Source organism: Fragaria vesca, linkage group LG6 (genome assembly GCF_000184155.1).
Source record: "Fragaria vesca subsp. vesca linkage group LG6, FraVesHawaii_1.0, whole genome shotgun sequence".
Taxonomy (NCBI): Eukaryota; Viridiplantae; Streptophyta; class Magnoliopsida; order Rosales; family Rosaceae; genus Fragaria; species Fragaria vesca.
In genome coordinates this window covers 340,205-368,097 of record NC_020496.1, presented here as the reverse complement: position 1 = coordinate 368,097, position 27,893 = coordinate 340,205, and the positions used below count along the sequence as shown (strand labels likewise).

Below are 27,893 nucleotides of genomic sequence, written 5' to 3'. Positions count from 1 at the left end.
TTTGAGAGCAGCCCTTCTTTGCTTGCAGCTCAAGACAAAGATTTCAGGACCTTCTTTGTCTACTCTCTCGTCCAAAGGAACATATGTATCCCAATCCATCTTCAACCTCTTCATTGGAATTATCTCTTCCTCTCTACAAGTCCAAGCTCATTCGAAGGTGGAGAATCCGAAACAACGGCCACCACCACAGGGATCAAGACATCCACTTCTTTCTTATCAGTCTCCATTGCTTATTATCTTCACCAAAAGATGCACCAATCGTGTGGGCTAATCAAACCGGAGAAACCTGAAAATGCTTAAGCAAATGACACTATAGGAGCGAGTTTATTGTTGGCACCGTAGCAAATAAACATAGCTTAAACCCTGACGGGCTAACCTCAGAATTGTAAAAACCCAAGCCCATAACACAGAGAGAGCCCAAGACCATTAAACTGGTCCAAAACCCTTTTCTCTTCTCTCCCAACTCTCTCTGGCTACTAGTCTCTCAGTCCCTTTCTCCTTCCTCTGATGAGCGTAGTGCCATTTCTGCTAAGCCAATACCAATACTGACAGGTACCCTCTTTCTCTGCTTATATCTTTATCAACTTTTCACTTGGGTTTGTTTTGTTTCTCTATCTTTTTGTTTATCAAAATTTGTTTTACCGATTTGTTTCTCTGGGAAAATCTATGGAACGCAAAAATGGAGTAGGGTTTATCGAAAAGGGTTTATCTTGTTGATATGAATACCCAGCAAATTTTTTATTTTTTATTTTTTAACGCCAAGACGGCGTCGTTCCGGTGAAGAATAAACTAGGTCGCTATTAGAGCCAGTATTTTGAGTCATTTAGCATTCAGTCTCCTCCTCCTCTTCGCGGACTCTTCTCCTCCTCGTCGTTCTCTCGCCATTTCTTTTTCCTAATTAAAGGTATTTCAACTCAAATTTGCTTAAATTCCTGCTGTGCTAAATGGGTCTCATCACTTTCATGTTCTTTGATTTAAACGAATCCTTTTCTTTTTGTGTTGGAGGGAGCCAGGGATTTCAATCCGAGTAATCAATCTTCAAAACCCTTTTCAATTTCGATTTGGAAGTATATCTATGCTTTTTAGGTAGAATTATGTGGAAATCATGGAAGAGGAGCCTCCGGAAATATGTGGGAATTAGGTGGTACTGAGTTCATAATATCATAAACTATGAAGAAACTAATTTATCGGAGTTCTCTATTGGATTACCTCTAATATTGTAGGATTACAGTTTGTGAAGTCCTTCGGCTCTTTCCTAGACATATTAGTAAATGGTAGATGGGTGTTGTATACATGCAAATTCTCCTTAGAGATATATATACAGCTCTGCTAGTACTTTGATCTGTCAAGTTTAAATCCTTGGATTTGTTATGTATGTTTGGTGATTTGGTTGAATTGCATGGTTTTAGTACTTATTATGAAAGGATTACTATTTATAATATGCTTGTTTTGGTCACAATACATGTTTCTATATATAAGAGTAAGTATTAGATGAATCCAACTCATTTAACAAAAGGCTTACACCTTACGCCTCAAGGCGACCGCCTTGTTGAGGCTCTACCTAGAATGCCTTGGCTGCGCCTTAGCCTTTTAAAGCATTGATGAATACTGGGTTTAGTTTAGTGGGTTTAGTGCTAAAGGTTAAGTCTTTATTGTATTGTTCATCGATTTTCTTTGTCTGTCTGTGTAATTTGAATTCCATATTGTAATTGTGATTTGGTAGATGTTGGATCTTTTATCCGAAAAGGTTAAACTTCATGGTTGTAGTTATGGGTAACGCTGTGAACAGTGGGAAAGAGTAAGATTAGTCTTCACCTTTATGTTTCCCTGATTGCTAAAATATGATGCTTATAGCTGTATTTGGTTGTTGAAGTTTGAAACTTTAGATATGGCATTGCTTTGGGAATCGGTGTAATGGGTTTTGTGAGGCTATTGCTGATTGCAAGCTTCTGAGTTTCGATTATGTTATGGACACTTCATTGTGCAACCAGTCTGAAGTTTTTCATATCTTGTGAACTTTTGGCAGTGTAGTATTTGAAGTTGTGGGTGTGATTTGGGTTTTGCATTTGAGTGGTGGATGAAGTGAATAGTGATTTCTTACTTTGTTGTAATGCAGGCAGTAAGAAACAAGACGTTGATATATTGTGCTGAAAGAGCTTGGTGGGATTTAGAAAATGATACGAATCTTAAAGATTAAGCCCCTAATATCTTTGCTTGAGTCTTCTTCTAGCCACCACTTCCTTCAGAGGTGCTCTGTGAGTGGGACTTCAAAGGGCAAGGCGAAGGTGAAAACTGCAGCCCCGCTGAAGCGCTCAAAGATAACTACGAAAAAGGGTTCTGCAGATGCTGCTCCTAAAGGTGCAGGAGGGAAAAGATATGCTGAAAGAGAAAAGTTTTATGAGCAATGCTTAAGTGCACCTACACCTGTCAGGTACCTGACGGAGAAGGAGAGACAACGTGAAGCCGAGCGAGCGAAGTTGGGACTTATTAGCAAAGATCGACAGCGAGAAATTGATATGAAGAAAAAGAATAAGCCAGAATTTCAGATCTCGGAAAAACCAACAGTTATTGGACCTCCTGGTTTGGATTTGATATCACTAGGTTTGGTTGATGAGGAGAAGTTACCAAAATATGAATTGACTGCTGAAGATGGCCAGCGGCTTGCTAAGGAGTATAGCAGGGTGTTGATGAGGCGTCACCGGGCAAGGCAAGCAGCAGAGTCAACACTTTTGCGTTTGAAGAAGGAGGCTATTGAGGCATTGCCTGAACATTTGAAAGCAGCAGCATTGGTGCCAGACATGACACCATTCCCTACAGATCGGTTCATGGCAACTCTGACTCCTCCAATTGAAGGCTACATTGAGAAGGTTAAGGAAGCTGCACGGAGGAGCAGTGAGAAGGGGAAGCTCAGATAACCAGAGGTTGAATCTCCCGTCTTTTTGCTTTTTTATATTAAACGTTATTCGAACTGTTTAGAATACTTCAGAAGAAGGTCGAGCTTTTACTCAGTTTTAAAGGTTGCACAACATTTTATTTAAGTGTTATGCTGCATTTTTTTTATAATGACTCAGGGATTTAAATGACCTCCTGGATTGTTATCCACAGTTTTGTAGAATCAATAGTCGCACAATTCTCTAAGAACACTTGCTCGTGAATTGTTATCTATACTTTTGTAAAACTTCCCCATTTTAGAACCGAGAGAAAATGGATCTCTGGAATAAGTTGAATTTTTTATGTTAGAACTTCCCCTTTTTTAGACTATTAAGGTGCAATTATCTTATGAAATGAGCAGTGCTGATGATATTATGTTATCCCTGAAGGTACTCATTTCTGCTAGTCAACAGGATCTGTAGCATACTATCTTGAAGTTAGATGTTGTCTAGGAAAGCCACAGATAAAATTGTATTGCATGTCAACTCTTTTCTGATTTGCACAAAGGAATTGATAGTATTTGTAGTCATTTTCTTTGAGAACGCATTGTGCAATTTGAATTGCATTTTGTTTTCTTTTTCCTGTTTGGTTTCATACTGTCTGTTGAGTGATTGGGGCTTGATGACACAAAAAGCTCTACTTGGGTTTGTTATTATGATGCCTATCATAGTACTCAAGCTCCTTCACAGAAATAAAATCATGCAGCGTGTAGTAGATTAACTAGATTCATAGGCTCTGATCAGCTTATTTTGCTGTATCTTAATATTGTCCTTCATGATTCTTATGCAGGTAGAGTTATGCTTGCATGTTAGGACTTATTTGGTTGTTGGAACCTATCTATTACTGAAGTTGAAACTTGACTTCAGGAAGTCGCACATTCACGCCAAAGTGATGAAAAGAGTTGCTGAATTAGATCTAGTCCTTGTGTTTTAGTTAATAATATGCCTGCATGCTTTTGATAATTCCATGTGGGCTAAAATTTGTGTGACCAAATCTGTTGAATTTACGTGTTTGCAAGGTTTTAGAGTAACTTTGGTTTCCTTATCAAATTTGAATTCTATATGATGTTCTTTGAAGCCTTACTAATTGAACTTGATGTGAACGTTTAAATCTTATTGTATGTTGATGATTGTTAACAGGGATTTGCAATAGTAGTGATACAAATTGTAAACATTTATTCTTTAACCCTACTAATGATAACTGGTCTGCCCCAAGCCTGCAATGGATCTTGTTATTTTTCAAAGGTTTAGAGCTGAAAAGCAAGGGTTAGTCTAATAGCATTGGTGAGGCTAGTAAGAACAATTGGGCAGTAGTGGGATGATCAATGACATAGGGACATGAATTTGATTGCCGAGTACAGAAGGGGGAAGAATATTGTAATTTTCCTCTTTTATGAACTGTGACTTGTACGAGGAGTTATGAATGTACCAAATGGCTTAAGCAGGGAAGCCTCTGCAGGCACTAGTCTTTAAAATAAGGAACTAGATGACCAGACCTGAAAACTACTCCACAGAAACAGCCATGCATACTAAACTATATTTTGATGTGTTATAGATTTAGTGGTATGCTAAAGTCAACGAAGAGATTCGACCATATACTACCAATCAGGTCATCATATTTCTGTATATAAAGTTTGAACTTTCTGTATGAATACAACTATATAAGTCACTATCCCTCACCATTATCAGCTTAGAATGACACTTTGATTGAGGTACTAAAAAAGATGGGGAAGGCAAGCAAATGGATTCTGAACTTTCTGATAGGAAAGCAGGAGAAGAAGAAGGAAGCTCTTTTGACTGAGAAATGTGCGTCTTCTACCCCCAAACCAAGCCGCCCGGGGTCTCCAAAAGTTAAGCGAAGATGGAGCTTCGGAAGATCATCTCACAGGGTTTCGAAATCTGTTGATTCGATTGACACCGCTAAACTGGCATTGAAGCCTCAGCAGAATCATGCCATATGGGTGACAATACAGGCTGAGAATGCTGCTGCTACAAGGATACAAGCCGCCTTTCGTGCTCATTTGGTACAAATTTGCATCCGAAACTATTATGATTCCGACAATTTAAATCTACCACGCTCGTTACTTAGATTACTTTGTTTTCAGGCAAGGAAAGCTTTACATGCCTTGAAAAGTCTAGTGAAGTTACAAGCGCTCATAAGAGGTCACTTTGTGAGGAAACAAACTAATGCTACTATGAGGCGCATGCATGCTTTGTTGGCTATCCAGGTTCGAGCTCGAGTTCAGAGAATTCAGATGGCAGAGGCAGCTGCACAGGTTGATAATAAAAAGCAGTCATCCATTAAAAGAGGTTCCCCTCATGCCAATGATGTTCATAGGGTAATTAGTCTTTCCTCCTTCAATCTGAAATTTTTGTGCTAGTTATTAACATATATGGAAAATGATCTCATAATTTTGATTTTCTATAATTTAAGATTGTTCATTTCAATACCACACAAACTCAATTGAGCTATACAATCATTGTTACTTGTGCTGAGCTCCTCATGTTCAAGAACAACAAAATTCAAGTTATTGTACCTAGTTCCCCTACTATTTTCTTATCAAACTAGAAAGCTTTTCTATCTTAGTTGATTGGATTCATGTTTGCCCTTCTTTATTGCAGAAGAAAATTTATACGACTTCCAATGAATCACAAATAGTTTCGAAGAGTACAAGCGGCTACCTGAATCATTCACAAACTGATCAGACTCATCAGAGGATTGATCATAGCTACACATCATTTTCTTCCCATCGTCTGTCCATCTCCAACCGGCACAAATACAATGAAACATTGTTAATAACACCAGAAACTAGTCCCCAAATGCCTTCACCCAAACAAAAGCCAACAAGATCCTACATCCCTTTTCAACAGCATGATTCTTTAGTTGAGCCTACATATTATGACTACTCATTCATGCCTAGTTACATGGCCAACACACAATCTTCAAGGGCCAAAAAAGTCAGGTCACAAAGTGAACCTAAGCAACGACCTGATGGGAGCAACAACTATAAAAGCAAGCACACAGAACTAGTAGATTCAACAGATGAACAGTTTCTGAGACGTTCGTCTTCACAGTTCAAAACCAATGATCAGAAAAACCATGATCTGTTTGGTAAGCTCTATAGACCAAGAAGATTGTTTGAGGATAACAAGTATGATTACATTAATCCAAGTCATTCCCAGTATACTGAATCTCTAGCTTCAGAGGTAAAATTGTTTAACTCAGATGATTTTTTTTTTTTTTTTCGAACCAAACTCAGATGAATTTTGCAGGTTGATATACACAAATATTTGCTGGCCTTGTCTCATAATTGTCTAATTGCAATTCATTGTGTGATTGCAGCCCCATGTGATATTGTACTAATAGCTCCTCGCACATCGATATTGAGTTGGGAAAGGTAAACGGATTCGATGCTGAAGATCAAATTCTCTTGTAATCAGTAATAGTAAAAGTTCAGTGAAGTATACACTATACTAATTAATTACTAATTGTACTTGTTTATGATATCAATTTCAATGCCATTTGACAATACTTATCTGAAGTTACCTTCTTTTGAACTTTTAATTGGAACATGATGCAAGCACTTAATACTTGCAATTCTCTGTGTTTACCTTCTACGGTTAAATTACTTCGGATCTCATAATAAGAAGTAAATGCAAGAGATTTGAAAGTTTGGAAACATTTTAGTGCATTTTCACCATACAAGTTACAGAACTCAGTATCTAACTAAATACCTCTCTTGATAGTCTTATAAAAATGAAAGCCTTTTTTTTTTTTGAAGCAAGGGCCGGTGCGGCTGCCCTGAAGCCTTGATTAATGAAACCTCATAATACATAGGGGAGATATTAAAAATGAAAACCTATTTAGAGTAAGATACAAGTGGAAGCAGCTCTTTGGAAATTAAACTAAAAACCCTCCTGGTCTATTTACTTGACATTAGTATTTTCCTTAATGATCTTGGTCAACCAAATAGCAGTTTCCCTAGGACACACATTCCCAGGCCCAAAAGGCTTAAGCACCACCTCAAGTTCTTGATATTTTCCATCTTGGAACAATCTTGCACTAAGCTCAAGCAGCGCTTCTAAAGCTTCAGCCCTCTGCTGCAATGATGAGGTGTCAAGCCTGCGGCGGCTTGATGATGCTCCTCCTGCATCAGCAGGTGTGTCTTGAACACTGCACTCATGAGGTCTCTCTTCCCCATCACATTTCTGACCTTTCTCCTCCATGTTTGAAGGATAGTCATTATCAAATGACTTCAGGAAGCTAGATGATGGAGTTGGAAGGGAATTGACAGTAACATCATCGTGAGATTCATCATAGAGAATGACACCTACATTGGTCTTCACCTGTGGCTCGGATAAGTTGTTTTTGTGAGTCTGGGGTGCCTTCTTGATCCGCTTTGCTGGCCGAGCAGTAGTGGTGGCTTTCAAAGCTTCTGGTGCCTTCTTGTGCATTCCTCTAGTAGTCACCATCCTATTCTTTCTTTCAAAATTTCTAGACAACAATAATATTGTAATAGCAATTGGTATGTTTCTTGTTTTCGTGTGTAAGACTTATATAGAGTACTGATTGATGAATGATGACATTCCCACATGTAGCTAGGAATAGAACCTTCTCCCTGTATAAGTAGGACTTACGAAAAGGATCAGGACATAGATTTCCAAGATGAATATGGAAAGCAACTTAATTAACGCCCAAGATATCCTAACAATTTTCTATTTTCGTAAAAAAATTAGGAAAATACTTGCTAGTTATGTTAAGGGTTATAATCCTACAATACTACTCCTCGCGCTGCTCCTTTATGTTGGGATCCTATAGATCGATGTCATAGAATAACGACTCTGTAAGAGTTGTTTAATTGCCTCTTTTCTGTTATTTCTGTTGCTTCTGACTCATCCATGTTTGTTGAAACTCTATTTTAGGTTGTTGCATACAACATACAAAGCCATAGAGTTTGCATGAACCACAACAAAGTCTTCACACGTGGACGTGAGTTACCCACTCTGATACCATGATAAAATAGTATGAGGTTCTCATCCAAAACCAATTGACAATTGATAGAGTGACCCAAACCTTTATAAACCCATAGACAATGTCTCATTTCCCCGATATGAGATTTATATCTCAACAGTGTTTTTATTTGAATGAATTCGGTCTAAAGGATACGAGGTTTGTGTCCAGCGATTCATAGGTGATATACGAAGCTATTGGAACAGTTAGCTTTAAAGTTTAAACCCACCATAGATCATGTCATAAAATATATGATGAATAGTACATTCTCTACAATCGCATCCGCTGCTGCCGACGCCACCGCTGAGTTAATTAGAAAGAATACCAGTGCCACCCTACAACCTGATCAAATATTATGCAAGACGTCCAGTAATACAACCAAATCATTTTGGAAGGCCACGGTTGCCACAATATTCAACTTCATATGGAAGGCGGCCACCACCTTCGAAGCCCCGCGGCCGTTGTATCTGTTTTTAACTTTTTAAAGTATTTGAACATAGGTGAGTGAGGTGACAATTATAAGTAATTATAACCAATGATAGTTCTCAAACTAAGTTGAGTCCACGGTGATGACTAGTCTGAGATCGTAGCCTACAAAATGAACATCTGACTAGATGCCTAAATTCCTCTTGAGAAAGCTGAGAACAAAACCTCAGAACTACAAAAACTATTAGTCAGAAATATGATACATTTCGGACGTGTGGCATCAGCTCATTAGATACTCTGAACTAATTAGTCTCATCATCCTGTTTGACAGTATTTTCCTTGATGCTCTTAGTTAACCAAATAGCAGTTTCTCTAGGATCCACCTTCCCAGGACCAAAAGGTTTCAGCAACACCCCAAGCTCTTCATACCTTTCGTATTGGAGCAACCTTGCACTAAACTCGAGCAACCCTTCCAAAGCTTCAGCCCTTTGCTGGTATGATGAGGTGTCAAATCGGCGGCGTGTGTCTGATGAGGTCCGGCTTGATGCTCCGCCAGCAGTTGCATTCTGATCAGAACATGCATCACTTTGGTTTTCTCTGTCAACTTGAAACATGCTGCGGTCAATTCCCTGCCATGCACCCGTGAAACTAAGCCTGCGAGAGGCTTTATCAAATATCTGAACTGTGCACTTGTCTTTCATGATTGAACGGTCACCAGATTGTGGAGAACCAGATGAGCCCTGCACAGAGGTTGGTGACCCTCTACGGGTAGGCAGAAATTGTTCTTCATACAATTCTTCCTCATAAGATGCTAATGGGAATTCAGCTATCCGGTCAATTCGAGGGGAATTGACAGAGACATCAGGCGATTTAATACAGTGTAGGACACCAACACTAGGCCGGAAAGGGGATTGTTTTTGAATTGCAGGTCTTGTTGAAAATGGCAGTGATGCTCTGCGAGTTGTAGTTACTGCTTTGTCCTGAGTGCGTAAAACGGGAATCTGGAAAGATAACATAGATTAACTCAAACTAGTGAGTCTAGCAATACTTGCCATTCAAAAAATAAAAATAAAAATTACAAAATAAGGGAGAGAAGGAGACAGAGAGAGAGAGAGAGAGAGAGAGAGAGATAGATATCTCCCAAATGATCTTACTGATGAGTGATTCTTTGGCTCCATCCATCTCTTGGATGTGGCAGAAGCTTTTGCTGGAGTAATTCGCTGAGTCTGGACATTACTTGAAGTTTTAGAAGCAATTGGCTGCTTGCGAATTGACTTTTTTTGGGTGGCACCAACAGACGTTCCTGTGAATTCTTGCTTCAGATAATGGAACTTGTCATTCAAGTCTTGGGTAGAGCACACAGAATCTTGCTCACCTCCAGAAATACTAGGATTTAAAGTCCTATCATTGCTTAATGTACGCCGCTTCTCCTGGTATGTTGAGTATCGAACATCTTCTGTCTCAGAAAATCTAGTTTTCTTCAAGTAATTGGGGCTATTGATTTTGAGATGAACCTTTTGAACATAAGGCTGAAGGTGTGGGTGACGGAGCAGCTCCGCAGCCTGCTCCAACAAAAAGTAGTTCAAATGAGATGTACAGTACTATCATTCTTTTTGCAAGATGTAGGCTAGAAGAAGTACATACACTTGGCCTGAGTTCTGGGTTTTTTCGAAGCATGGTTTTAACAAGGCCTCGACTGAGAATAGAAATAAGCAAAACATTAGGTCAACAATATTCTGTTATGAAAAGAAACAGAAGATATTAGGAGACAGGAAATTAAACTAAAATTACTTTTGTCACTAATTAGTAACTTAGGCAAGTTAAAGTGACAAAAGTATCAAAGTAATTGGAAGTCAATTCCATATACAGAACTTTAAGAAACACAGAAACCAAACATAGACTAACATGCAGTTGAATGAATAGCCATAGAAACCAACAGACTAAGAAAACACTTACAATGCACTGGTGTACTTTGTGGGAAGGGGAGCCACTATAGACTTATTAATTTTGGTAATAAGTGCTTGTATATCCTGTTTGAGAAACAGGAATTTAATACGGAACAAATATACCAATAGAAACATGTGAAAGTAAGTGGGAGTATCTTCAAAATAGGAAGTCTGGAAACTTACGAATGCTTTAAATGCAGGCCTATGAGATGTCATTTCATATATGCAGCATCCTGGATAAAATACGTTAAGTACATTACAAAAGGCAGCTAAGGACAGAACTCATGACCAGAAGAATTCCAAAAACACAGTTCTTACCCAAAGACCAAATATCTGATTTGGAACCATAAGGTATATCAGCAAGTAGTTCGGGACACATATAGCTAGGAGTTCCGACAACCTGAATTTAAGATACCAAGAGATTTTATTATAGATATCTTCAAGATCATGTGCATAACTAAACTTTTGAAAATGCTGAAAGTTACTTACAGAAGAGGCAAGATCATCTGAAGTCAACATTTTTGCAAGGCCAAAGTCACCTGCACCCACATTGATCAATTGTGCTCAGCAAAACAACACTTCCCTTTGAAAGAAATATAGGAATTAATATGACCACTTACCCAGGCGTATGTCTTGATCTTTTGTTAAGAATATATTAGAACACTGAAGAAATCATAGAACAGTATCAGTACAAAACAGCCTCTGATATAATACAAAGAGTTTGCCAAGTGGACAGGAGAAATGAGTAACTAACCTTGACATCACGATGAAGAATATGATTCTTGTGCAAATAGTCGAGTGCCATCAGAAGTTGGACAAGCCACTTACAGATTTTCTGATAAGAAAGTTAGCTCCCACAAATTAGATGCCAAGGAGCGAGTTACAGGTATATGCATAAAAGTGACTACTGAGCAAGTAACTCATGCATATGAAATTCCACAGGAAGAGAAGGCAAAGAGAAGACAAGAATTAAAGTAAGGGTTCGAACCTCTTCAGGAAAAAGAATACCATTGGCCTTTTTAATAGCTTCTGCCCTGTACCACACAGAAAAGCAGCATAAATGGTCAAGAACATGCAAGGCCTCAAATCAAAGCAGATGAAACCATGATCATATAAATTATAGTTTCAACATCAAAGGCAAGGCTTACATGTCTCCTCCAGCACAGTAACCTATTATTATGCATACATAGCAACCCTGCAAACCAAGGAATCAATATAAAGCAATGTCAAGCACTGACAACAAGTTAGGTGCCATAATCCATCAGAATATGAGACTAACTCAAGCAAATCACAAGTTGGGTAACCAACAAATTAAAGTATTTAGAGACTACTGTTCAGGTCTCCATTCACAACTTATCCAATGAGATTCAATGTGTCCATATTTTACAGAGGATACATTAATTTTCAATGGGTTGAAAGTATTTAAAGTATTAATTTTCAACGCAGAGGATACCATATAGTCTTCAGGAATTTCAAAAACTGAAATTCTGGGGCAAGCTCACAAGTTTTTTATAACTTTTAAAAGTTGATATATCTAGACTGAAGAACAAAAGTGGGGTCTTTAAAGTTTTCATCAAAAATTACTTTTTGCACATGGTGAAAAACTCAGACTCTCTAACTAAAACATCATAGTGTGCTAACCTACTTTCAACAACGGCTTAAAGATAATTCTGCAATTCTTGGAGACATGCATACATCTCAGTAATCGAGAGTATTAACATCAGAAGCAACTATAAAGATGAGAAAGAATAAGAAGTTACATGTGAATGTACCTTTTCGACCCAAGAATCTTTATACTCCACAATAAATGGATTTTTGAATTTAGAAATGAGCTCCATCTACACAAAGAAGAAAACAGTCAATCTGTGGACATTTCATATAACATTAACACAAACTAATCAAAGGTTCAAAATGGAGCACATCCTAGCTAAGGATACTATTTATATGAAGCCTAGTTCATGTCTAACATAGACTGTAATAACAAATGAATCACATTTTGCTCCATCAATCTTACATAGGAATCCAGACAATCTAAAAGAGTGCCCACAAGTAATGTGAACTGTTCCTTGAGACAATCAAGATGAGCAATACTAACCTCCTGATGTGCAGATCTCCGTGATCTATCAGTCTGGCGAGCAAGACGTATTTTTTTCAGCACATACCTTCATTTATCAGAAAGGAAAAATCAAGACCATTATTAAAACTTGCATGGTCATCGAAGGAATAGTTGACCGGTGCATAGTCCCAAGAAAGTAAATATGGATACTGGAAAAGAAAAAGAAAAAGTAAATTCCAGTCTTACTTCTTCTTTTCGTGCTTATGCCTGACAAGAAGAGCAGAACCGAACGCTCCTTTCCCAATTTGCTCCAGAACTTCGTATTGCTCCATAATGTTGGTTCTAAATTTATCTTTTCTGAGGCAACATGAAAATGGTTTTAATCTTATAGGCAGCAATACTTATCAGTTCTTGGAAATTAAAACAGACTTCAGCGTAGCAAAGTAGAATCAAGGCATAGCTTCTTGTGAAGTTAATTAAGATTTCAATATGTCACAATCAGGTATTTCAATTTCTCATCAGAAACGAACAACGAAAATCATTCCCACAATGTATTCCACTCAAATGCCCACAATGCATCTCATTTCTCATAGTATTTTCCCTACTAACTGAAACCTCAGTAAGTTATAACTGAAATTCAATGTGGTGAAAAGTCATTAAAGAACATTTTGGAAAGAAACAAAATATATTCGAAGTGTCTCAAGTCTCAAATCAGCTCATTCAAATCTGTCGGTACTAAGCTTAAATGGATGCAAGCATTTGTCAGATCCCATCAGTTAGGAAAAGGAAAATACAGCAGAAAATACTCAAAACTGTACTATATACCATGTATTGCTTAATTTCCCACACTTTCTTAGCTAACAAACAATCTCAAATATATACAATCAAAAATTAAAAGGAAAGAAGAAGATGCAAACCACAAACCATGAACTATAACTTGAACACTCATCAGGAACTAGACAAACACCAAAAACCCATAAAGATTTAGACAGCAGAAAACACATTCCACCAACAAAAAGAACTCATCTTCTTGCAAAAATGCACACAGTACAACAAAACAGAGCAACCAAGACTCAAAATGGGATCAAAATCAAGCCAAAAACACAGCTGAAATCCAAAACCCAACTCAAAGATTGCAGCTTTACTTCCTTAAACCTCAAGACGCCAACTAAAGCCAACACCTTTAGTGCCAAAAGAGAGAGAGATTTGCAAGACCTGAGTGTATAGGCAAGTGAGTTGGATCCAGAGAGATCACAATGCAGGTGGGAAAGGACACATTAGCAGTAACAGCAGCAGCTATAAACGACACCGTTTCCGGACAAGAAGAATACAAAGAAGAAAACCCAGAAGAGGAATTGCAGAGGAAGTTGCAGTGGCTCCTTCGCCCATTAACCTCTATTGGTTTTTTTCTACTCCTCTCCAACAGTCCAACTCTCTCTCAAGCTCTCTCAAGCTTTTAAGAAACTGACAAAAAACTGAGAGAAAAAAAGAAAGAGAAAGATTACATTGCTTAATTGTTATATACAATAGTGGTCTCTACATTAAGAAACACATAAATTTTAGGGGGAGATTCATTTTATTAGTTTTTTATTGGAATTAATATTTGTTGGATTTCTGGTTAGAGAGGGAGAGATGGGGTTGATGATGGGTCAATGAGACTTGAAGTCTTGAATAGTAGAAGGGAGGTCATTTTTATTCTTCTGATTGTGAAAAGGAGAGAAGTGAGAGTAAACTCTGTTGTCCTGGCTCAGCAATGGTCATGGAGGACACTGACAAACAAGAGGGGTGGGTAGCCCTGAGGGGAGGAAGGAGGGTCATGGCCCCCATTAATTTTGTCACAGCTTTGTTGGTGCACCTTGACTTTTCTCTTAGATTTCTTCTCCTTTTGAGTTTTACTTCTAAATCTTCCCTCAGATCTTATCCACTTGCTAATCTACTGGTTCTACTCTATAGATTTTTCTTCCTTCTATCTTTCTTCATGTTTGAAAATTTTCTTTTCTTTGTTGGTTGAGCAAATGGAGTGAAATTGGATCTTATTGTGTGAATATTGACTGAAATTGGTTTAATGAGACAGCTTGCGGAATTCAAGCATTGTCATGAATGCGACTTTAACTATAAAATTGTATGACGTTAATGATCAAATACTACTCTCTAAAATTCTTCTATATAAATGCAAGTGACATATGTAAAGTTTAGCTTCTTCATTTGTAATAACCCTCTACTCCAAAATTTGAAGCCATTGTTATAACACACCACTAAACACATGCTCCTCGAATGTAAGTCTAGCTTAAGAACTAAATGGTTGAACGTTATATATTGTTAATCAGTTTTCACTCCTAGTAATATAATTATCAATCATGTAATATTAGAGACAAATCAACTAATGTAAAAATATTGAGAAATAAACAAGAATATTGTCTCTAAATAAAAATAATTAAAACGTCAGAACATACAACTCTAAAATGTAAAAAAAGACACGAGTCTCGCGGGTTGCCATTATATCCGGTATACTTGATGATTGTTAATGAGATTTCAATAGCACTAATAGCACTAATGATAACTATCACACCACAAGATTCACTATCAAGAAAGCAAAAACCCTATCCATCCCTTTGTTTGCTATCATTAACAAAAAGAACCACCCATCATTTCCAACTGCAAAATTTTCCGGACGTAGAGTTATAGTTTATGGCAGTCACGAGCAAGATTTCGTGTGAACCACTTATTGTAAAACCCAGCATAATTAAGCTTCTTTTATACAAAATCTTATAGAATATTACTTCTTCGGTTCCGAAGGGAAGAGATTAAGCACAAAATTATATAATTAAATATCACTAAAGATAAAGCCCAAATCACCTTTATTTCCATGTTTCAATATCTAAATTTATTTATTTATTTCTATCCAAAAATAATCAAATAATTAATCTGACCCGACCAAGGGAAGCAGGGTGGGGGCCCGCACCATCCCTCGGAGCCCAATCAAGACTCTCAATCACGAGGCTTACTATCCGGCGCTTTTTAATATTTGGTGAAAAGACCGTAATGACCTTGCATGGTTTGAAGTTGCTGTCGACGTGCTGGGAGCATATTCATGACAAAATGGTCTCTTTCATGGTGCTGGAATTATAGTATAGAAATTAGAAAATGATAAAAGAAGAATAATTCCATTTTTCTTTTTTTTCTTTTTGGTTGAATCACTTTGACATTCAGCTTGATAGTCTAGCTTGATTGTTATTTGATAATGTGTGTGTCAATAATATTGATATGTTCCTAAGATTTATGTTTTGAAGTTAGATAGAAACTCTATTGTTGTCCGTATACGTAGAACGTTGTTATGACACGATGAAAAAATTACTATGTGTTTTATTATGTTTAGTTTGAGTATAGACTAAAATGATATCAAGTACAAACATTATACGATTTTAGAATGACACATTTGTTGTGATGAATAGGAATCATAATGTTGATCAACAAGAGAGAAAGATTTGAGAACTTGACAATTAAGCCGATTTAAGATGAGGGGATCTAGGGTGGTTTAAGCAAATTGGGAGAAAATGAATGCTTGGATTTTCCAAAGTACAAAGGGTGAAGGCTTCTTTGATGCTGCAATGAAGGGTTTTTAAAGCATCCGCGTTAGGGTTGTTGCGTTACTTGTGTTTTAGGCAAAACTCCCCCAAACGAAGAAGGAGATCGAAGAGGAGCAAAGAACTTGGTATAGCTAGCTAGAGCTGGTACGAAATCTGGTCATCTGTAACTAGCATGAGTAATAGCACCATTGATGATACTGATACCTACCAGGCACCAGCTGATACAAAAAGCTAACCAATCTGCAATGCTTTTCTCTCATCATTTTAGTTCTGTCATGCTAAGAAAGTGAAGCCCTTCTTTACCTAAAATGAGAAGTACTACGGGATTGCTGTGTGTATGTGTGTGTGTGTGTATAGACACATATACATGAGCCAGAAAAGAAGGATGTAAAGCAGTAATGAACAACTCGTGAAAGTAAGAAATCATGACCAGCTAGGTTACAGGATGATGAAGAAGAAGCAGCCTCAGACTCTTTCTGACTGGCGAGCCCACAACCACCTTCCTTTTGTTGTTTTGATAATTGCATTTGCATGAAACCCTCCAAAAATTGAGGACTCGAGACGTTGTTGCAGCCACGAGGGTTGTTGGTCAAGCAATTGGAAGCTTCTGCTCTATACTGAGCAAGTGAGCAGCACAGAGACATAATCCATCTTATAACAATGATATTATGAATAAGATCCTTTTTTAATGTAGCAAACAAAGAAGTTGAAAATAAAATATAGACCAACTTACATGTACGTAATTGATTAGCTGATATAAATTCATGTATATATATATATATGAAGCCTAGCTAAGAACTTAGATGGTTATGTTTTTGAATCATTTTAACAAATAACTAATAAGTGAGTATCAATGAATTATTGGACTTTTGTGTATGAAAGTTTAATTTGCATTCTAATTTCCTCCATTGTTTGAAGCTAATATGGATGTAGCTAGTGAGGAGCGAGGTTGTTATTTTCTGGTTTATTGATGTATTTTCACTCCTCCATCTACTTATATCATCTACTCAAAGATATATAGATTGGTGTCTCTCACAATAGTATTTCTTGAAAACGGTCTCTCTCACAATATAAGAACATGCATGTAGTAAAGAACCATTAGAAAAGCGCACTTTTACTTTTACTTTTACTTAGAGGCTATTGAAATAGATTATGATACTTCAATTTACACAAAAATTAGAAACTCTATAAAAGTGAGATAGCATACAAAGTTTGCATTTTAAGTTTCCTCTCTTATTGCAAAAAATAAAAAAATAAAATGAATCAAGAGTCCACACAGTAACATAAACACTAGCCAAAATCCTCTCCGACTATGATCACATGAATTCTCTTGTATTTGAATGTTGTGTAACCATGCAAGATGGGCGCACCACGCATAATACAAGAGAAAATGGCCATGGATTCAGCAAAGGTAGACATTTAAAGACTTGCCTGCTCGATTTACAATTTAAATCTAACTACTATATATAAAAGTTTTCATTTTGGTTTCCTCCATTATCTCAAACTTATTGTGAACACATTACGTTTTTTTTTTTTTTTTTTGACAACCTTGTGAACACATTACGTTAGACGTTGCAATTTCGAGATGTATGGATGTATTTTGAGTCCGTCGTCTATTTAATTCCTTTCCTCACTCGCACATAGCTAGTCTTATCACAAGATAAGCATATAACTAGTTTCATGAGAAAAATGCCACAAAATAGAACACACGTACTATTGGAGCTTAATATTGCACCAACCAAAGTGATAATGGATTTGGATGCACCAATTTTTTGGGCCCTTGATAGTGGGCTGATATACAACCTTATGGTAAGTCCGGGCCCATGCTTATCAATTAGTCAGAAGTAACAGTACGTGGTCAAACCTCTTTAAGTTACCCCATTTGTTAAACGGTAAAAGGGAAAGGTCAGATCAGAAGGAGGAGAGTCTCGTACAAGTCACTCACATATAGCACAAACCTCATACGTGTTGACTTCTGACCCTTCTTTTCTAATTCGGTACTCCAAACCCCGTCGGATAATTGGTCCCCGCACTGACACACACGTGGGGGTGCGTGTATGCTATCGCTGCTGCTCCTATGCACAATTGCTCAGAGCGGCCAGACGGGGGCTGAGATACAGTGTGGCGTACAGACAAATCCATCACATGCGCTCCTCATACGTGGCGCTGCCTAACTTGTCAGGCCGTGTGCTGTCCCTTTGGGGGGTGGGACCCGCCTCTCCCTGGAGCTGAAGCCTGAAGGATACGACAACGTATTGTAGGCTACCTCTAAGGCTTTTGCTCTCTCACTGCCACTGCCAGCTGGGTGAGGGTGGGCCCCCACCCCGAAAACAGAAACATTATGTCATGCAGACATGCATAATGCATGTGTTGTCAATTTTCTTACGCCAAAAATCCCCAAAATCCCAAAGAGATAGAGACCAAAATATCTGAATTTTCTGATTTTGATTTTAGTGAAATAATTAAACTTTATGCATTTGTGATTCTATCGTAATTGGTATGATTTTCAGCTGAAGGACATGCGTTATGCGTATAATATTCAATAGTCAAATTCTCGTTTGGAAGAGAGATGTTTAAGTTTACCTATAAATCTTTTCGGTATTGTCTTTGATTTATGATCATTGATTGAATATGTCGGTGAGCCGTGATTTGGTTGATTAAAGTGTTTAACTAACAACTTTAAGGTCATAAGTTCAAACCTCACTAAACATACGTAGAGTAACGATTGATCGAATATTATGATTTTCATTTTAAAGAGATAAAATAAGTTATTCGGACGGGTAATTAATTAACTTGTGAAATTTTGTTGATTACTCTCTATCAAGAAACTAGAGTGCTCTTATAGGGATCCTAAACACATGCTTGTTTATAAGTTACTCGATCAGATCACTCTTCAGGTATTTTATATGGCACAGGCACAATTATTCTCTATTTGTACAAGCATGTTATATGGCATATTTTATGGTATATATACCACTTCCTATGTTTCAGTGTAAAATATAAAACTTGTATAAAAATGTAACAAGGTGAATGAGATGAGAGAACATTGTAGCGTTGTGTCGAAGGCGACTCCAAGATATGGCGAGCTAAAGCTATCAAAGTATAGTAATCGAGAGCGAATATGGAAATAATAAAATGACAGCAGATCTCATTTGAAATATGGTCCTAATTTGTTTATCTGTCGGTGCTCACTACAAAACAAATTTTCAGACATACATATTATCCTGCCATGAAATATTACATATTCCCACAAGAAAATAAAATTTCATGTCAACTGCAGATCGAATACTAGCTACCACATGTTCACCAAGCTAAGATAGAGAAAAAAAAAGTATCATATTATTACTGAAAATATTGCACACACAAATATGCAAAACATCAGAATTCAAAATCAAAAGCTGCCGGTACCACATTGTTTTTCTCACCTTCAGCTAGAGATGATGACTGTTTCTCCGGTGAGCGTTTCCCCGGCGGCGGCGCTTGGTGGTCGGAAGGCGGTACGAGTATGCCTTGGTTGTACAAGGTGCTTAGTTGATGAAAATAAGGGCAAGTCCTCGAGTCAAGCGACCTCTTCTTGTTCACATCCTTTGTTTTCCTAAAGTACTTATTGATGTTCTCCCATTTCTCTTTGCACCTCTTGGCGTTTCTCTTGTAACCCATCTCCGACATCCCTTGTGAGATTCTCTCCCACAGTGGAGCCTTGATCACGTCTTTATCCTTGTCTTGTTGATCGACATTGTTGAAGAGACTGCACCGGAGGTTGATCAGAGCCAAGACTTCGTCCCTCGGCCACCTCTTTCCGAGGTCTTGCGGCTTGTCGTTCGAGCTAGGGTTTTGAGTTTTGAGATGATCGGAGCTAGGGTTTTCCGGAGGCGGAGATGAAACAGCAGGCAGTTTTGGGTTGATATTGCTCAGATTGCTGGAACTAGGGCTTTGTGGCGCAATGGCTTCAGTCAGTGAAGTGGGTGTGCTTGGAATATTTTGGGTGTGGAAAGAAGTAGTTGTAGTAGGCTTGTGAGCTTTGCTTGCAGTTGGGACCATTGTGGATGGTGTTATTGGTTCTTGATCAGTTTCCGTTTGGCCATTACTAGGGTTAGTACTACTACTAGTACTAACTGATGATGTGTATTTCTTCAAGAACTGAATGATTGTAGCTTGTCTATCACCTGCAACAGCTTGTTCTTGTGCCATGGTTTCGAGCTCCTTGTTCATCCTATCCATCTCTTGCTTCTTCCAAGCTTCTTCCTTTGCAAGCTTCTCTTCATCTCTCCTCACCATGTCTTCAAGTAGCTTACTGTGAATCTCTTCTTGTTGAGCCATCAACTTGTTCACAATGTCCTCACAGAAACCTTTCAGCATTTCAAATCTCCTTTGCCTCTTCCTCTTCTTGTTGTTGCTCTTTGCTCTAACAACTTCCATCCCTTTCTCACTCACCGTTTGATCATTGCTTGGTGACGTCTCTTGAGCATCAGAAGCTGGTTGATGACTTTTATCTTGGTGATCTCCTAGTTCTTCACTTGGCTTTTCAACTTCTACTGCTAATTCCTTTTGGGTAACATTCTTTTCTGGTTGATCCTCAGCTGGGTTCTGAGGTGGCTCGACTGGTGGTGGTTGATAGAGCTGCTCAAGCTCACTGAGAAACCTGAAGTTCTTATTGAAGTTGATGTTGTTGAAGTACCTGCTTTCCTCTTCAAACTTCTCCTTGCACTTCTCCGCGCTCCTTTTAAAGCCTGCCTCTGCTAGCTTCCTGCAGCTCTCATCCATCCCATCACAAACTCATTCAGCAGAAGCAGAATATTATTGAGCAAAGCATTTATCCATCTCGATCCTCTTAATAAATAAATAAAACTGTACGAGGGGATCTTTGTGTTATTTACAGAATATGTACAAAATGGTCATTTGGTTATCTTCCTCTCATAAACACATGAATAAACAGTAACTCAAAATTCCATTAGCATCAATCCCTACTTCACACTAATCAAATCTATCTTAAGATTCTTAACCCTAGCTAATTTAGAACAAGATTTAATCTTGCTGGATGGAAACTTCAACTGTATGAATAAGCAGTAGTGACTATAGTTATGTAGGTATAGTACCTTGATACATGTTCCCAAGTGAACTCAGGGAACCAATTCTCCATGGTAGATCTGATCCGGAGCAGTGCAAGCAGCTCATCGTTACTCCAGGGATCGCTAGGCAATTCCGGTGCGGCTTGCTGTCGTTCGATCTCCATATTCGATGAGGGCAAGACCAAGGTAGTGCTGCTTTCTTGCTTCTCTTGATCATTTCCGCGTCGGTGAAGTACTACAGACGGATGCAGAAGCTGATTGTGAGGAGGTGGCTGAAGCTGCACAAGTTCTTGAGGCGGTGGTGGAGGAGGAGGAGGGTTGATGATGTTGTAGTTATGATGATGATGGTGGTGGGGATGATCGAAGGGTTGGAGATTAGGGAAGGAAGAGAGGGGGATATTGGGAAGAGGGAGAGGGAGTGAAGTTCTTGAGGCTGCTATGAATTGGTGCAACTGCTCAGCTGGGTCGACTCCATCGAACATAGTTGCGTTTTTGAGTTTCTTTACTCTCTCCGTTTTGCTCTCACTACTCACTGTAAATTAAGATAGCAGCTAAAATGTTAGAAAGGCAAGACTACAAAAACACCAAACCTTCCTTCTCTTTCTAGCTCTCTCTCTCTTTCTACTCTCTCTCTTCTATCAAGGACTTTTGTCCTATGCTTCTATCATGGAAGGGAAGAGATAGCCCACCACACCGTTTTAGAAGAAAGTGAAGTCACCCTCAATTGGGGAGGAAATAATTTAGCTCGACTAAAGGTGGCATTGTAATTTCTACTATATATATATATATATATATTGTCGACGTAATGTGTTGGTACCTATATATATATATTACACTAATTCTATATATCCCTTATTTTGCTAAGACTAGTCGTAAGTCTTAATTAAGTAGCTAGAGATTTTCCAAGTTGTGGAAGCAACAAATCTTAATGACTTCGATGTGTGTCGGTTTGGAATTCGTCAAAGAACTAAAATCAACGAAATTAAACTAACCCTAGTCATGAAATCTTCATATTTTTTGGATCAAAATGATAGTTTAACCAAAATATAGAATAGTCGGCCGCATGATTATTATTTGGTTGATAATAGTTTAACAAAAACCAAATTTAAACGCTTTTTATATACGCACTCGGTTTTCACTTTACAAATCGATCTCATAAACTTACGATCTTATATCTAAAGTTTCGAATCCGTCTTAGCTTAACAATGATCGATCACCGGCCTCAAAGAAAACCAGAAACACGTACATTTTCCCAAATGACGGATCAATCGGGGAGTGTGATCCACGGATTGAGAGTGAGAATGGTGAAGGTATAAGGTGCATATATAACAATGTACATGATTCCTGGAAAATGATACTTTAAACAGGGAAATGAGAAAAATTATTTGAAAAATTTGGGAGTATTTGGGGGTCCTCTAGAATCCTATGCAGTAGCTGATGCTCATGATGGTGTAATTAACGGCAAGGGGGATGGCAGGACACGTGAAAACATGCAGAGTCTGGGACCAAATTATTTAAGGAAGGTGGGTCGTCTTTCCAAAGGGTACATGAGGGAGGGACTACCCTAAACCATGCCATGCTACGCTCGATCTCACTCACCACCCCCATTTCAAATCAAAGGGTAGTACCTTAGCCTCGCTTCGCTTAGCCGCCCTGCCCTGGCCTTTCAAGTTTGAACACCATTTGGCAATGATCCATGCATATGACAACATCATTGAGCTTGTTTCTTATGTTGGACTGTTGGGTGCTTCTGGGTTTTGCAACTTTTGACACAAAGGGTTCGAATATTTCACTCTTTACATGGAGATTATTATGCATGCTTGTTAAGGGTCCTTGTTAGTTTTTTTTATTTTTTATTTTTTTTTTTATTTTTTTTTTTAAGTTATAAACGACGGTATCTTCAAAAGTTTTATAGATCCATAGACTAATCCGTGCCAAGGGATCATGTCAGAACGCTTCCTTCCCCCTGGCCATCAAGAATAAATTGGGATTTAACTCCAATTAGCGTCGGCGGGATTCAAACCTGAGTATGAGGATTCCACATCTAGACTTTTACCAACTCGACCACATGTGATTAAATAAGAAAAACGATCAATCTCTGAAGTTAAAAATAAGGTGATTATCGAATCTTCTGATGTGAAAAGTTACCATAATAAGAAAATTGAAATTTTCTCTTAAGTAATGGAGAGGAACATGAAAGAGCAGTGCTAAAATACATTCCGCAAGCTTCATGAAACCTCACATACAAACATGATTCGCCTTATTACATTTCAATGACTTTAAATCCTCAACCGTGTAACATTTTGTTTCTCCAAGACCGCTCATTTCACATGCGTGAAGGAGTATGTAAATAGCTAAATACGTAGTTACATAGGAAGCAATTAATTATCTATTGGAGGATTAAACTTGAAACTAACATGTTATTAATTAAGACGACAAATTTTTGTATGTATATGAAAATTGTTACAATTGTATATTGGATGCATAATTGACCTAATGTATCAAGGAAACAGAGCTGATCATATCATTACATGATTTATCTGAACATATGTTGTCACTACTATGCAAATAAACTTTTCCTCGTATATATAGTTGGTCTTTTGGAACTATTAGTGTGTTGTGATGATCAGAAACATGAAATGAAAGATTTTATTTTTCAGAAAGAAATGCAAGAGAATTCCATTTTGCCTTGCATGCAGTCAATGCTAAAATGATGATTGAGATTTTTTTTTCTTACATCAATCTGCTTGGTCTATCAAGAGCAGCTTTACGTGAATTAGGATTCAGTGGGGGCAAAGAGTCTTTATGAATCAGCACATTATTCACCAACTGGGTATGAGTTATTGAAAGGGATGTATCATAGCTCCTTGTTGTTACAAGGAAGCAATGTAAAAAGTGTTCATCCTCATTTACCCATTTTTGTAACCAGATTTCCAGAGAGAATGACAAACCAGAACATGCAGAGGCTCAAATTGCCTGCTGGTTTAAAGACATTTTCACTCAATTAGAGTTTGGAGAAGAATCAATATATTCCCAATTAGGGGTTTATTAATTGCATGATTGCTCATGAATTTAGCATTGAATATTAAAAATTGTGCATAAAAATTAGATATATATTTTTAGATTTTTCAGATCCATATATTATTGGGTGTAACACTGTAGGCATGTGACTGTATGTGTCAAAAGACTACTCATCAAATGAATACATTTTTTGACAATATTCGCCTGTGACAAAGTACTGTGGACAAAATCAAGTATTTGCTATTATCTACAGGTATCACGTACCATGGTGTTGTAGCAAAAGAAAATAAGAGAACTGATGGATGATGATTTGTCTGAAAAAGATGTCCTGCGTGCATGTAAATAGAGGTAGTGAACTAGTGATGTTAATAATGAATATGTCATCTCAAAACTCAAAAGTGTTCTTGATAATTTTTTTTTTTTTTTTTTTAATTATATGTATATTCTATGATTTGATGACCTACTCGTCCTAGACTCCTAGTTAAGCTTTTGAACGAGTGAGAAATTACAACAAATTTCGATTAATTGGTTGAACATGTTCTTGTATTTCCAAAAACATATGCTAGCATGGTAGTTTTGTGAAAAACTTTGGAGAATCGCAAAGACCTTTTGTTTGAGGTCCAAGAGGGTTCGAGGTTAACATATTTCACGTTTGTAACTAATTCTCAGTAGTCGGAAATAGAGATGTAAGAATCACGTTAAGTGTCTTTTAAAGTTCATTAACAATACGAAACAAAATTAATTATAGTCCAATGTGGGTTAACTTCTAGGCTTAGATCACGATATTCGACTCAAGATCTTTCGATTTAGAATCACTATAAAAGAACAACAAACAAAGCTGCTACTTTTGCTTCAAATTATACTAATGTTCATGCCATGCCTCATATAGATTCTCGTTCTTAAAATCTTATCTTCATGACATCCTCCATATATATGTGGATTTTGTAAAAGTAAACTTTGATGCTTTTGTGATTCACAATAATGCTTCCATCGATTTTGTGCTCATATAATATACCATAATTGTAAACATTAACCCACTTAGCTGCAGCAAAACAAATTGATGATATCAGTGTTTTAGTGGCTGAAGCAATCGTCATGAGGGAGGGTTTGCATTCGATCGACGTACGTAGTGCTAATTGACTGTTTTCTGGGTTGAGCCTCTATCCCTTGAAGTAGCAAGTCTCTCATTCGAGACATCTCTCTTGGCTCTCTTGGCAGACTTCCTCTGTCTGATGCTGTACCTTTAGGCATGTCCATTGGGAGGCAAATTTTTGCGATGGATAGAATTTCTGCTTTAGATCATTCTTCTTCTTCTCCTCTCGTTTGCCTTCTCATTTTGGTGTTCCTAACTCTATTTGAATCTGCTGGAAAAGGTAGTTCTTAGAAACTTTGTTTTGTAGTTTTGTTCCTTGTTTGTGTAATAAAAGAAAACTAACAAACAAACCTGTATAGACCAACACTCAATGGACCAATATGTTGTTCGAACGCACTTACAACACACTTGTTAAGAGCCCATCATTAATATTGACCCGAACTCTCTTCTTATGAATTTTTGTTAATTGAGTTTCAACTTATGAAGCTTGGCTATGACTTAACAAAACTTTCAAATACTGATACACAGTTAATTGTTGTAATAAACTTGGTAAACTTCAGTTAACAAGAGTTCGGTAATACTTTAAGGAGAGCCAGGTACAAACCGTTTTCCTTCTTCCTTCCGACTTAATATCATTATTACCATAACAATGAGAGAAACACACACTATTTTCATACCCCTCCTCGTAAAGACATATGGATCGACGTTACACTAAATGTAATACTCGCACATTAACACACGTCTCATTAGTTGTATAGTACACTGCAAACTTCATAGTTCATACTATCTTTTTAATTAACTCTCTTAACTCCCTGACTAATGTTAAACTAAACGGTAAACCACAATTCCATGCTTGAACCTTTGAAAACAAGAAAGCTCTACTTCTATCTACTACTATCTTTTTTGGGTGAAATAAAAAATAAAAATACCGTATTTAGACAGTAGAAGTCAAAAGTCAACATTCCCTCCTCCGCAAGGCAAAACCCTCCCACTCTTTGGCGCTAAAACCCCAAAACGTCACACACACAGATCGATCTCGTGCTCTATAAAACCCCTGGAACCTTCCCTTCCTCTCCAGAATCCCCCAAATCCGAGACGACCCACATTCTCCAAAACCCTAACTGAAACAACCCACATTCCCTTTTCTCTCCGATCATGGCCGATTCAACCCAACCCGACGATCACACCGCCGCCGTGAAACCCTACAACCCCTACCAAGACCTCGACGCTCCGATCAAGAAGCTCTACCACCTCCCAACTTCGCCGGAGAATCTCTTTCCCGACGTAGCTTCAAGACCCTACCGTTCATGGGGAAACAACCTCCAGCACTGCACCGGCATTTGCTTCCTCTCCGGCGGCACCGTCGGCCTCGTCCACGGCGCCGTTAAGGGACTCAAGGCCGCCGGCGCCGGCGAGTCTCGGAAGGTCATGATGAGCAGGGCTTTGAGCTCCGGGCTGGAGCTGGGTGGGAGGTACTCAGGGACTATGGGGATTTTGGGGTTTTACTTCTCTGTGATTGAGAGTGGGATTGACTCTTACAGGGGTAAAGAGGGGATTTTGAACACTGGTGCTGCTGGATTTGGGGCTGGGGCGATGTACAAGGCGGCGCGTGGGCCAAGGGCGATGGCGGTTGCGGGGGTGATTGGTGGCGCTGCGGCTGTGGCGGCGGTTTCGGGGAAAACGGCGGTGAAGAAGTATGTTGGGGAGGTTGGTGTTTGGGGGTTTTGAGATGTTCCTAATGTGATTAGATATAGTGAATGAAATTGGTGTAGAGAAAAGGGTTTTAGGGGGGTTTATGATATGCACATTGGGAAAGTCTTACTGATTAGAACCAAGATTTAGTAGAGGGTTAAGGTTTTGGTATATGTAATGCAATCTGTTTTGGTTAAATCTCTTGTTGTAATTGATGAAAGTGATGATGATGATGATCAGATGATATGGAGATTTGGGTTTGTAATGAAGTTTAGAGATCTAATTGTTGAATTGAATGGAGCTGTTTTTGTGCCCAAGTGTGTTCTTTGTAATTGGAATGTTTGTGCTTTTGCAAATCTTTGCCCTTTTGTATGATTAGTTTCTTTTTCTTTTTGTGTCGAGGATGCATTGCTTAAGAGAAACTCATTCCTTTATGGAAGGAGTAGCATTGCATCAGTGAATATAGTAGTAAAATTAACAAATAAATGTTCTACTGATTCGAACTTGGTTCCAAGTAGAGATGGTGTTAATTTATTGGTATGTGTAGTATATATTTGTTAATCACTACTAAACGGACTAAGTAAACTCAATTCAACGGGAGTTGGGTAATATTTATAGAAAACTAATACAATAGTCGTTGTCAACGTTAGTTCTTTGTGGTATTGTCATATAGTGATTTGGGTCAATCATATTACTCGAATTCAGTTTAAACCATGCACAGATGAAGTAAACAATATAGGACTCAAATCCACTCATGACTTCGAATCGAATCCACCCATGACTTAGAAGAAGTAAAGCTCATTACTTTATGGAACAATATTGACAAGCATTGCATTGGGATATATTTTAGTAGAAGTAAATAAGGAATATTTTATTGATTAGAACTTTGTCTAAGACATGGCGTGTGTTTGTTGTTTTTGAAAATTCAAATTCAAAAAGTATACTGTATATTATAAAAGAAATCTATCATACAACAACAAAGCGGGGATAGCTCAGTTGGGAGAGCGTCAGACTGAAGATCTGAAGGTCAGGTGTTCGATCCACCTTCACCGCATTATCATT

The 27,893-nt window shown here is 38.0% G+C and overlaps 5 protein-coding genes and 1 non-coding gene across 6 annotated transcripts; 4 read left to right on the top strand and 2 right to left on the bottom strand.

The window, feature by feature from the left end:
* Positions 1-495: 495 nt before the first annotated feature.
* LOC101298904 lies at positions 496-4,107 on the top strand. Its single transcript, XM_004301986.1, has 3 exons — positions 496-552; positions 2,117-2,921; positions 3,721-4,107. The coding sequence occupies exon 2, from the start codon at positions 2,175-2,177 to the stop codon at positions 2,913-2,915; it is 741 nt and encodes a 246-aa protein (XP_004302034.1). The 5' UTR covers positions 496-552; positions 2,117-2,174; the 3' UTR covers positions 2,916-2,921; positions 3,721-4,107.
* Positions 4,108-5,598: 1,491 nt separating this feature from the next.
* Positions 5,599-6,429, top strand: LOC101298616. Its single transcript, XM_004301985.1, has 2 exons — positions 5,599-6,137; positions 6,274-6,429. Exons 1-2 carry the CDS (start codon positions 5,751-5,753, stop codon positions 6,292-6,294), a joined length of 408 nt encoding a protein of 135 aa, XP_004302033.1. The 5' UTR covers positions 5,599-5,750; the 3' UTR covers positions 6,295-6,429.
* Positions 6,430-8,669: 2,240 nt separating this feature from the next.
* Positions 8,670-13,756, bottom strand: LOC101308009 (serine/threonine-protein kinase Nek2-like). The gene is made up of 16 exons (XM_004304692.1): positions 13,585-13,756; positions 12,616-12,726; positions 12,409-12,475; positions 12,086-12,151; positions 11,462-11,508; positions 11,302-11,347; positions 11,068-11,148; positions 10,934-10,976; positions 10,803-10,852; positions 10,632-10,713; positions 10,497-10,546; positions 10,324-10,397; positions 10,012-10,063; positions 9,743-9,929; positions 9,522-9,670; positions 8,670-9,368 (listed from the first exon to the last, which is right to left on the bottom strand). The coding sequence occupies exons 2-16, from the start codon at positions 12,699-12,701 to the stop codon at positions 8,670-8,672; spliced, it is 1,779 nt and encodes a 592-aa protein (XP_004304740.1). The 5' UTR covers positions 12,702-12,726; positions 13,585-13,756.
* A 5,430-nt stretch (positions 13,757-19,186) lies between these two features.
* On the bottom strand, positions 19,187-21,555 carry LOC101298330 (trihelix transcription factor GTL2-like). Its single transcript, XM_004301984.1, has 2 exons — positions 21,053-21,555; positions 19,187-20,703 (listed from the first exon to the last, which is right to left on the bottom strand). The coding sequence occupies exons 1-2, from the start codon at positions 21,505-21,507 to the stop codon at positions 19,335-19,337; spliced, it is 1,824 nt and encodes a 607-aa protein (XP_004302032.1). The 5' UTR covers positions 21,508-21,555; the 3' UTR covers positions 19,187-19,334.
* Positions 21,556-26,294: 4,739 nt separating this feature from the next.
* LOC101307712 (mitochondrial import inner membrane translocase subunit TIM23-3-like) lies at positions 26,295-26,867 on the top strand. Its single transcript, XM_004304691.1, has one exon. The coding sequence runs from the start codon at positions 26,295-26,297 to the stop codon at positions 26,865-26,867; it is 573 nt and encodes a 190-aa protein (XP_004304739.1).
* Positions 26,868-27,812: 945 nt separating this feature from the next.
* TRNAF-GAA lies at positions 27,813-27,885 on the top strand. Its single transcript has one exon. It is a non-coding gene; the product is annotated as a tRNA-Phe (tRNA).
* Positions 27,886-27,893: the final 8 nt, after the last annotated feature.